This window comes from Fragaria vesca, linkage group LG4 (assembly GCF_000184155.1).
Source record: "Fragaria vesca subsp. vesca linkage group LG4, FraVesHawaii_1.0, whole genome shotgun sequence".
Taxonomy (NCBI): domain Eukaryota; kingdom Viridiplantae; phylum Streptophyta; class Magnoliopsida; order Rosales; family Rosaceae; genus Fragaria; species Fragaria vesca.
In genome coordinates, this window is record NC_020494.1 from 13,335,468 (window position 1) to 13,347,349 (window position 11,882).

The 11,882-nt window shown below is 37.3% G+C and overlaps 2 protein-coding genes and 1 pseudogene across 2 annotated transcripts; 2 read left to right on the forward strand and 1 right to left on the reverse strand.

The window, feature by feature from the left end:
• The window catches only part of LOC101291139, a 2,552-nt pseudogene extending 1,143 nt beyond the window's left edge, over positions 1-1,409 (forward strand).
• Positions 1,410-3,809: 2,400 nt separating this feature from the next.
• LOC101291427 lies at positions 3,810-5,162 on the reverse strand. Its single transcript, XM_004298137.1, has one exon. It carries the CDS (start codon positions 5,160-5,162, stop codon positions 3,810-3,812), a length of 1,353 nt encoding a protein of 450 aa, XP_004298185.1.
• Positions 5,163-9,003: 3,841 nt separating this feature from the next.
• LOC101291719 (probable leucine-rich repeat receptor-like protein kinase At1g35710-like) lies at positions 9,004-10,659 on the forward strand. Its single transcript, XM_004298138.1, has one exon. It carries the CDS (start codon positions 9,004-9,006, stop codon positions 10,657-10,659), a length of 1,656 nt encoding a protein of 551 aa, XP_004298186.1.
• Positions 10,660-11,882: the final 1,223 nt, after the last annotated feature.

The window sequence follows — 11,882 nt, forward strand, 5'->3', positions numbered from 1 at the left end:
TTACAAGAACAAGGCTGGAGAGGAGATGAGAACATATGCTCCACTGACAATCTTGTGTGATGGCTGCTTTTCAAATCTGCGCAAGTCTCTCAGTGCACCAAAGGTAACTATAGACTACCAACCTTTGGAAACTCAACAACTTTGAACTCAAATTTATCACAAGAGTGCTTGTTCTTCCGTGAGACCAATATGGTTATTTGTTACTGTTGCAGGTTGAAAGTCCCTCATGTTTTGTTGGTTTGATCTTGGAGAACTGTGACCTTCCACACGCAAATCATGGACATGTTATTTTGGGAGACCCTTCACCCACCCATCCTGTTTTATCCTATCAGTAGCACCAAGGTTTGTTTTGGTGGATGTACCTGGAACAAAAGTGCCTTCAGTAGCTAGTGGTGAAATGGCTAAATATCTGAAAACGTTTGTGGCTCCTCAGGTATGTTTCAATAACTATCCTGAATTGATTAAATTTGATACACATACCCACCTGAATTGAACTAATCTGAGGTCTACTTGTATTTCAGATTCCCCCACAGCTGCACAATGCTTTTATGGCCGCAGTAGAGAAGGGAAACATCAGGACAATTCAAAACAGAAGCATGGCTGCTAATCCTGTCCCTACTCCTGGTGCGATTTTATTAGGTGATGCATTCAACATGAGGCATCCTTTAACAGGAGGAGGAATGACTGTTGCTCTTTCCGACATCGTTCTTCTCCGTGATCTTCTTAGACCCCTACGTGATCTCAATGATGCACCTGCTTTGTGCAATTACCTTGAATCATTCTCCACACTGCACAAGGTAAATCATCCATTTGAATAACTCATAACTAAAATGTCTTTTTTATGCCACTATCTGTTACAGTGTGACATTCCTTTTGGCTCCCTGCTGATAGTGTACTTTTGTTTTATATTGCAGTGTGTGTCATCCACTATAAACACATTGGCAGGTGCTTTGTACAAGGTGTTTTGTGCATCGCCGGATCCGGCAAGACAGGAAACGCGTGAAGCATGTTTTGGCTATTTGAGCTTTGGAGGCATATGTTCATATGGACCAGTATCTCTGCTATCTGGTCCTAACCCTCGTCCACTGCACTTGTTTCTCCATTTCTTTGCTGTTGCCATCTATGGTGTCGGTCGCTTAATGCTTCTGTTCCCTTCACCAAAACGCATGTGGCTTGGGTTTCAATTGATGTTGGTATGGCAATGAATGTATTTCCACTACTTTCTTATCAACATGTTTTTCTATTACACTTTCTACACATGACTGGCTGCTTAAACAGATCTTTCTTGGTTTTCTATTTTTCAGAGTGCATCAGGCATCATATTCCCCATTATAAAGGGTGAAGGCGTTAGACAGATGTTCTTTCCTGCCACAGTGCCAGCGTATTACAGATCTCCTCCTGTCCATTGAAGGAATGGCAAGAATTGTATTTGACTACTTGGAGAAGAAAATTGTTACCTGATTTTTTTTTTTTTTTTTTAATTTTCTTATTGATATGATAATCCAACGAGTGTCAAACCAGCAGCATTTGTTCCACCCTGAAAGTAAAGATCAAGATGGGGGTCAATGCTATACTAGGAAGAGAAAAAATTTCTTTTATAGAACCTAGGAACCACTTAATATTGTACAAAGCTAGATCAATGGTAAATTATCCACATGATTTTTCGGTCATTGGCTTATCTATTTTCAAGTGCACATCAGTAACTATTTTGACATTTTATAATGGTAGTCATTTTTCACACTTCCAGAATGTAATCTAATCTTGTTAAAGCAGAGGGGGTTGATTGATGACTCTTCTGAAAGTGAGATTGGAGAGGTAGTCATTTTTCATTTAGAATGACTCTTCTAAAAGTAAACTAACTATCTCACTGGTACATATTCATCTTCCTTCAGTTTCAGATGTCATTCTAAAATCACTTCTAGACTTGATACAGATTTGCAGATGCTTCTGGGACAAGGATGTTTACAGCCCTAGAAGCTTGACCAGCCATTTGGTTTGGTAATGCTGTATTGGGGTGAAAAGCCTCTCTCACTAACAATATGGGTTGATCAGATTAGTTCGAGTGGTTCTTCATCTATGCCTTGTCAAAGTATATATGCTGGGATGTTCTTCATCAGAAAGTTCGATAAATTTTTGTGAATGGTGATTCCATTTCTTTTTGGTTGTTTGAGTGAGCCTGTCCATTTCCCTAATTCTCTTAGTTATGAACTTCTGATAGATCTCTTAATGGAGTTACTGATTGGAATTCGAAGTCTCATTTTATTCATGACCAGCTAGAAAAGGAATAAAATTACTGTTACATATACTGGTTGAAGTTGTTAACAACACTGGGTGCTATTCCTCTTCCTCTTGGGAATACTAATGATGAATTAATACGAAAGGGGAACTTGAAATTCTTATAACAGCAATGTATTATGAAATCACTGCAACACAGGTTAATTCAACTACCTTAAGCATAAACTGATGGGGTTGTGATTCCAGTACAGAAATTCCAGAGCTTGACTCCAGTTTTTGGGACTTATGATCAGCTGCCTTGCTGGAACCGAAACAATTATACCTCCCTTTAGCAAACAGCTCTTCACATTTGTTATTGTCTCTCACCCTAGTAATGCTGAAATGAGTTAACGAGTCTCAATATATATATATATATAGAACTTTTCTCAGGTGCGGATGTCCGCACCGTTTTACAGTGCGGATTTTCATCCGTTCGCCACCGTACGGCGCCGGCGAGGGCGCGCCTCCACCCCAGCCGTCTCCAGCTGCTTCCCCGACCACTTTCCATCCCCAGTGAGTCCCCCGAATTCCAGTTTTCCGGCCAGATTGACTTTGTTTGAAGTTTTGGGTGATCTGGCCGGAAAACTGGAATTCGGCGGCGGGGATGGAAAGTGGTCGGGGAAGCTGCTGGAGTCCGCTGGGGTGGAGGCGTGCCCTCACGCGGCGCCTTACGGTGGCGAATGGACGAAAATCCGCACCGTTTTCCATAGCAGAGACGGACTGTATATATATATATATAGGGAAATTTTCATATACACCCAATTTTAAAGAGTGGTTTTAAATAAAACCCACCTAATATTCATATCTGATAGACATCTAAAATGTATCAATTATGATAAATATTATGTCATATTTTTTCTAAATTTTACACAATTGCCATCATTCAACTATAACATATTAATATAATAAATAAGCTTAATTGATGTTGTCTTATTTACCTTAATTATGAGTTTTTCTTCTGACACTAACATTTTTCAATCAATTTACAAGAATCATGTAGTTTTCTTTATTTTTATAAAAAAATCTAGATTAAAGGAATTCATTCTCTAATCTATACATATGGTAAAATAAAATATGAATAAGATATCTGATCTAAACCCTAAACCCTATACCCTGAACCTATACCCTAACTCTATACCCTAAACCCTATACCTTAACCCTATACCCTAAACCTAATTTTGGGTTTCTTCTTTTTAGGTATATTCAGAGCCGTCTTAGAGATTTTGAAGGCCCTGTGCAAAATTTCAAAAGAGGCCCTGCTCATATAAAAATTGAAGATGAACAAACTCAAAACATAAAATCAAAGTTGGATCATTTATCAAATAATAATACCTCATTAGTTGAACCTACAAAAGAGGCTATATATTCAATACAAAAACAAAAGTTTGAGGCAAAAAATTATGACAAACATATATATGCATGATCTAAAAGCAACACTGTTGCTGGGTGTTCACTTGAATATCATTCTCCTTGCCTTCTTGGCTGCAAACTCATCAATTAGCTTATCACAATTGATTTTTCCAAGAAAATCATTCTCAATAGAAATCATAGCAAGTCCATTCAATCTTTCTTGAGACATTGTTGATCGCAAATAAGACTTCAATAATTTTTAAACTTTGGAAAAAACTCCTCTCAGCTGAAGCAACAGTCACAGGCACAGTTAACAATATTCGATATGCAAGTCTAACTACAGGATAAGAATTTCTTTCTTGTAAGAAATTCAATATATCAGTAGCTATCATCTTCTCTTTAGGCAATATCTCCCTTAAGAGTTTTATCTCTCTAAACATGTCTTCTCCATCAACATCTGAACTCTCTCCAAGTCTCAAAACATTCTCAAGATTCATACAAGCAGCTCTTAAATCATTATCATTCAAGGAATTCAAAGCTTCAGAAGTGAACAAAAATCCAAAGATATCATCATAATATTTATATTGTTCAAACCTTCTTTTCAATGATCCCTTAGCTTGATCCACGATATATAAGAAATAATGCATTCTGAAAGATTCCTCACCTGAAGATGATGGTATTGACCCACTGTTGCTTTCATCAAAAAATCTTTTTCTCTGAATTGGGCGCCTTACAGGAAAAACAGGTTCAACATTCAATGTAGCAGCAATTTCTTTAGTTGTAATGATCGCATCTGTGAAGCCAGTTTCTCTGAACTTATCAAGCCAAGCAATTAAACCCTTTACTTCACCAATTGCAACGCTGATGTGCATGTCTTGAGATTGTAGCATTTTGCTAACTTTATTGAAAGCAAATAATATCTCATACCAAATCACCATGCTTAACAAAAACTCAAAGTCTCCCAGATCATTAGTTGCTATTGACTTTGCACCACTTTTAGTTATAGGATCCTTGTCACTTTCTGCCAATTGCAATAATGCTTCTCTTACTTCAGCAGCATTGAATCGAAGAGGCTTAATACTCCCAATACGGCTCTCCCATCGTGTAGTGGATAATGATTTGAGAGTGAATCCTTTCACATTGTCATTCAGAATTTGCCATCTCTTTGTAGAACCTGCAAATAAGGTATAAAGACGTTGCAAGACTCCAAAAAAATCCAGTGCTTTCTCACAAGACTTCGCCAAGTCACAAAGAGTTAAGTTCAGACAATGACAACCACAAGGGGTGTAAAATGCTCTAGGATTGACATCTAACAATTTCTTTTGTACTCCTTGATGCTTGCCTTTCATGTTTGACCCATTGTCATATCCTTGTCCTCTCACATTGCTAATATCAAGATCTAATGATTGTATCACTGCTACTAATTCTTCAAAAAGTCCTTGACCAGATGTGTCATGTACATTTAAAAATTCCAAAAAGAATTCTTCAACCTGTATTGGACTTGTTGAAACATTCACACATCGAAGTATCAATGACATTTGCTCCTGGTGACTAATATCTGGTGTGCAATCAAGAATCACAGAGAAGTATTGAGCATCTTTAATTTTTTAATAATCTCAGCTTTGATTTCAACACTTATCATATGCAACAGCTCATTTTGAATGTTATGGCCAAGATAGTGATGATGAATTTCAGAACTATTTATGCACCGACAATGCCTCCTCCATCACTTCATACAAAGTCTGTTAGTCATTCTCAACTAGGACCTAAAAAAAGTCCATTATTGGGTTGATACAGCCTCTCATTAGTTCCACGGAATGCTAAGTTATGTTTAGCAAGAAATTTCACAAATGCAATAACTCTTTTTAGCACATTCCTCCAATGTTTTTTCTCTAACCTAATCTGGTCTTGAAAAGCTTTATCAATGGTTTCAAGCCTCTGCAATCTAAGACGCAAATCAGTCCAAGAACTTGCATTGACGAGATGATCATTGCTCATTTCATGCTCTTTAAGCCTTCTACCAAGATGACCCCAATCATTATAACCATCATTCGGCAGCTGCCCTCGCATTGGCCCTCTTTTGAACAACTTGCAACAAAAACAGAAAACCTTGTCAAGTTCCTTTGAGTATACTAGCCACTCTCTATCATACTTCTCTCCATTTCCTACAAACCTAGTGTAAAATTTTGAGCTGAAATGTCTACCAAACTTGTCTGGAGGACCATGCTCAATTGACAAATCCCTCACATGACCCTTTTCTACCAACAAGTCTATCAAATTTTTATCCAAGCTATCCCAATTTCTTGGATCAAAAATATTCACAGGAGTCACATTCGGAGCATTCACATTATCATTATTTTCAGCATCATCCTCACTTTCATTTTGACCCAAATGATCATCTACAACTTCATTGGCATCAGTTTGATTTTCCCCATCAATGTGCTCTTCCAAGTTGACTTCTATATCAACGTTCTCATCAGCCTCTTTAGGCTCATCATTCACTGATGTTTCACCCAGGCCTTGTGCTTTTCTAGTAACGTACCTATCCATGCTTCCCTCTAAAGACTTAGCTAACTCATCACCCTTTTTCTCTTTAAACGTTTAGCATGTCCAGATTCATATTTTCTTTTAAGAGGCATGATTCTAAATTGTAACAGAACGATGCAACAATCCCAAATAATTCTAGAAAATAATCTGAACAAGAAAACCTGTTAGACCAGTGCTCCTTCTCCAATTTTCATAAATTCCAGAATGGCAGAATCCAACAACTTTGCCACACGATCAACCTTTGCAAATTGAAAACAAAATTAAACCATTCAGAAGATTAAAACAAATATCAATTAAATTGTACATTTGTACATAACAATTAACAAATCAATTATGAAGAATCATACTTGTGTGGGGCTGTGGGCGTGTCCACACTGTGGCTGATGAGTGAGATAAAAAATTGAGAGAGAGAGTTAGGTTAGTAGAGAAAGAGACAGATCGCAAAAAGCCAAAGAAGAAGATTTGGTTTGGGAGTTTTTGGTCGATAGGGCCTCTTCTCAATTATATGGGCCTTTTTTTTCTAATGGGCCTTTTTATATTAAGTATAGTTCTTAATTTTTATATATAATTAAAAAATTATGAATATGTGTATTTTTGTGGCCCTCCTAATTTTGGGGCCCTGTACCTATGCACACTTTGCACCTGTTATAAGCCGGCTCTGGGTATATTATCATATCATGTCCTACTTAAAAGGTACATTAGAAACGTAAATAATAGAGAGTAAAATGTTCTCTCAATTAGGATGAGAAATTATATAATAATATACCTAAAAAGAAGAAAATTAATCAAAGAACAAGAACGTGTACCTTACAATTAGACATTTTTCGACTATGTAGAGAGACACCAAATATAAGCTGAAGAATGAAAAGTATCATCCTATTACAAATGACATACTTCTGTATAACATATATATATACACTCAAGTTAGTAATAACAAGGTAAGAAATTAAAGAATGTAATTGATTATGACAAAGTTAAATCTAACTAAATTTTAGTTAGTCTTTGAGTAGTTTCAAATTGATGCTAAAATTGAGAAATATATCAAATTTAGCTTTCTATTGTCTGAAGGGCAAATTAGAGAAACCGAAAAATGAAGAAAACTATTACTTATAGACATTTGCTCTATAAGGTATGTTTGCTTATGTGGAGTGGGTGTAAAATAAAAGAAAAATATGTATGGGTTTATCTTAAAAGAGGTCTAGTATTTTGGGTTTTTATCTAATTTTCTCATATATATATATATATATATTTATACAGACGTTATCAGGTGTGGACGTTCGCACAGTGCGGATGTCCCTCCTTTCGCCACCAGCGAGCACCGGCGAGGGCGCGCCTCCACCCTAGCGGACTCCAGTAGCTTCCCCGACCTCTTTCCATCTCCGATGAGTCCGCCGAATTCTAGTTTTCCGGCCAGATCACCCAAAACTTCAAACAAAGTCAATCTGGCCGGAAAACTGAAATTCGACGGGCTCGCCGGGGATGGAAAGAGGTCGAGGGAGCTGCTGGAGTCCGCTGGGGTGGAGGCACGCCCTCGCCGGCGCCGTACGGTGGCGAACGGAGGGAAATCCGCACCGTAAGGCAGTGCGGACGACCGTATCTGAAATGGACTATATATATATGACAATGCCATTGCCAAAGATCATAGCACTAGCAAGCAATATTCTGAAAAGCATAGGCTTTGAACATAAAGAAGATAAATACGAAACCAATATATTTGTAAGGCTCTATTGTGCCTTGCAATTCAGCAGGACACACACATAAACACAAGCCGACCATGAACTTAAGAAAAGTTGCTACATTCACTTAAATTTTCGCAGAAAGAAATAATTTATTGAACAAACTACTTATAAAAATTGCAATTTAAGCTTTGATTTATTGAACAATAAAATGTGATTTAAGCTAGGGTTCTTCTGCATACAACATGTCTATCCAAGTCAGGACTATAGCACATTGCGTAGTGCAAAAGTTACATATGCTGAACCAATGGAGATCGGCAAACATAAATGACAATGTACAAGTTATTTCTATAGGAAAAAAGGGCTTGCAACATAAACTGTAGCACTATGCATAAATCTCTAAAGTATCATTTACTATGGTACCCTATCACCTCCACTCTATTTAAAACATCATGGAGTGAAACAAAGCAAGGGCAGTAAGCAATTGCATAAAATTGAGACCGATCGAGTTTGAATCATCCCAGTTCTTGAGAGAGTTCTTTTTTTTTTTTTTTTCTTGATTACAAAACGAACCACCTAGCTACCGGTCCTTGTATCTCATTAGGAATATTTTTCACCATCATTGAAGAACACAATGAGTTCATATGCTGCATTTACACTATGGAGTTCCCAGACTCGAAGTAGGAGAGGATATCCTAAACGGATCTAACCCTCTAGAAGAAGTGCGTGCTTCTAATTTAATGGCCGAAATTGGTCCTAGCATCTACCATATATGGAAATTCTACAACAAATACCACTGTATAACTACTAATTTATGGAAATTGAAAGCTTCAGATGATAATTACAATCAAAAGTCTAAGTCATCAATACCATTTTTCTTTTCAAGAATGAATATTCAAGTCGAGTCGAGTCAATAGTCAAGGTGATACTTGGTCAATTCCATTGTTGTATGCTCAATATTTTTTGACGATATAGGGATCCAATTTTCTACGTTTGGCAAGCTTTTCTTTGTAGCTAGCGTGCTTCTCTCTAAGGTTTATATATAGAGATTGCGCTATTCTGATCGATTTCAATACTAGCATTATAGTGCATGTTTTTTATGCTTGCACTTGTATCTTATTAACTCAATTTCGAGTTTTATTAATTGATAACTTAAATGGAGCTGGGAAGGATGTGCCTCCTGCATATTCATGCAATCTCAGCTATAGTGCTTCTCCTGCATATCAGTTGTGGTGCTTGTGCTAATGTGACGAGGTGTGTAGAGGGAAAGGGAAGCGCTGCTTGCTATAAACAAGACCTGGTGATTAACTCCACTCGACTCTCTTCGTGGGGAGCTGAAGCTTTAAATCAAGATTGTTGCGCATGGGAAGGAGTCTACTGTGACAACCTGACTGGTCATGTTGATCAGCTTCATCTTGGAGGGGAGGTGTTGTCTTCGCAAGGCGAACTCCTTGATTACATACCTTTTAAAGGTACACTTGGTCCTAAACTCATTGAGTTGCAGCATTTAGTATATATAGACCTAACTTCAAATAGGTTACAACTGAGCCCAATTCCAGGTTTCATTGGTTCTTTGCCCCATATAAGATACCTTGATCTCTCTGAAGCTGGTTTCGTCGGTGAAATTCCATATCATGAGCTTGGAAACCTTACTCACTTGCAGTATCTCGATCTCTCCTCCAGTGACTTCACTAATTCCATAGAATTCTTCAGTTGGCTCCCTCATCTTTCTTCTCTAAAATATTTGGACCTCAGTTTTGTCAATCTTAGTAATGTGTTTGATTGGCCGGAAACAGTAAACAAGCTCCATAATCTTCGAAACTTGACTTTATATGGATGCCAACTTCCCCCTCCAATTATTTCCAGTACTACTCTTTCTGACAAGAATACTTCTCAAACTCTTGCTTCTGTTGATCTTTCTAAAAACAGTCTCACTTCATCAGTATTCAAATGGTTGTGTAACATCAGTGCCACCCTTGTTCTTCTTAACCTCTCTCACAACAAATTAAGTGGTTCACTTCCCGATTGTATTGGAAACATGAGCTCTCTTACACATCTCAACCTTTCCAGTAACCAACTTGAAGGAAGGATTCCCGATTCTTTTGCAAAGTTATGTAGTTTGCAAGAATTCGTTATTTCATCCTGTAATCTCAGCGGACACATTTCTAATTTTTTTGAATCATCCTGTGCTCAAAATTCCTTAGAGATTCTGGATTTGACTACTAATAACTTTACAGGGTCATTCCCTGATATGACAAGATTTCAGGCATTACGGGAATTATATCTCCGTAGAAATAAGTTAAATGGAACAATCCCAGAAAGTATTGGGAACATGTCGAAGCTAGAGACAATCGGTGTTAGTCACAATGATTTGGAAGGAGTGATTACAGAAGCTCATTTCTCAAAGCTCTCCAAGTTAGGGTTTTTGTATTTGTCCTCAAACTTCTTAGTTTTAGACTTCCATTCTGAATGGATTCCTCCTTTTCAATTGGAATCACTAGTGCTGAACTCTTGCAAGATGGGGCCGTTATTTCCAAAATGGCTTCAAACACAGAAAAATCTCCTCCAGCTTTCTCTTTCTGATGTTGGAATTTCTGATACTATTCCAAGTTGGTTTTGGGATTTATCACATAATAAGTTAGAGTTGGATCTTTCTTGCAATGAGATTAAAGGAACACTGGCAGATTTAAGATTCGATTTTGCGTATCAGCCTGAAGTTAACTTGAGTTGGAACCAACTGCAAGGTCCAATCCCTTCATTCCTTTCTAAAGCTTCAGCTGTGGATCTCTCCAATAATAAGTTTTCAAAGTGAATGGAGCACAAAGTGCTACGATATTAACGTATTTCCTACCTTATTTAGTTATGTTATTCTCTTAACATTGTCATTTTAAACATGTTTCGTGATTGTAAAGGTAAAAGAGCGGAAAAGTGAAAAAGGAAGCTAAAACCGGCGGATTAAGAAGGATAAGTCATTTAGGAAATTTTCCTGTTTTGATAAGGAGAAACTTTCCTATTTCATTTTGGGAAACTTTCCTATTTTGATTGGGGAAACTTACTAACTTTGAATCTTTCCTATTTTGACTTTCCTGAATTCTTTTGGAAACTTTCTTTCCTCTTGAGACAGGGATTCCACATGAAGCAAGGAAACCAAATCCTACATGGATTAGGCCGAAATTCTGTCACATAAAAGGAGGAGAATGACACCATCTTTTTAGGGTTTCCAGCCGAATTTATATGGAGATAATGTAGCAAACATCAAGGAAATTAAGGGAAATTTTTACCTTTTATTTCTCCATATAAATTCCTAATATTCCTAGAGTTTATATCTGATTTATATTCCTTTTCTAGGGACATTAAATGGCACAAATATGGGAAGAATTATCAGCAGCAAATCGGCAATTAACAAGGAGAGATTCATGCCGATTTCAATTTGGAAAACAAGCAATGTATTCAGCCACAATTCCAGCCGAATTCAAACTCTTAATGTGCAAGATATTCTAGAGAATTCTAAGGAATATTCTCTGAAAATATTGTGTTATTATTTGTGGCCCTTGGATCGGATTTTAATCAATGGTGTGGAGTAAAACCCTATGTCGACATGACCACTATATAAAGGAGCAGAGAGGAACGTTTTTGGCATCACTTCTCACGCACAAACACCTGCCCTAACTTCACAATAGCCTCCTCTTCAGCATTTTCGTTCCAAGACAGCAGAGCCTCCATCCATTGAAGCTTGCTCTATCTTGGTGTTCTTTAGAAAGTCACTGTGGAGAATAAAAAGTGTAACAATGCCTCAATCGATCTCTCTCTGTTCTGTAGTATTTTCTTTTGTTAGATTCTTAGAATTCCTGCGTTTTGGATTGAGATTGATGTTGAGAATATGGTTATATTAATTTTCAGATTTACAAAGTCATGTTCTTAAGTTGTTTATGAGATTTGCATAACTGATCGTCATGTCATTCTTGTTATTGAAAACTTGTGATCTGGTTATTTAAATTGCTGACTTCTGCAGGGTTGGTAGTGCTATTGATCTGT

Excerpts from the sequence above, each read along its gene's own strand:
- LOC101291427 (XM_004298137.1), bottom strand. The coding sequence starts at position 5,162 with ATGTCATTGATACTTCGATGTGTGAATGTTTCAACAAGTCCAATACAG.
- LOC101291719 (XM_004298138.1), top strand. The coding sequence starts at position 9,004 with ATGGAGCTGGGAAGGATGTGCCTCCTGCATATTCATGCAATCTCAGCT.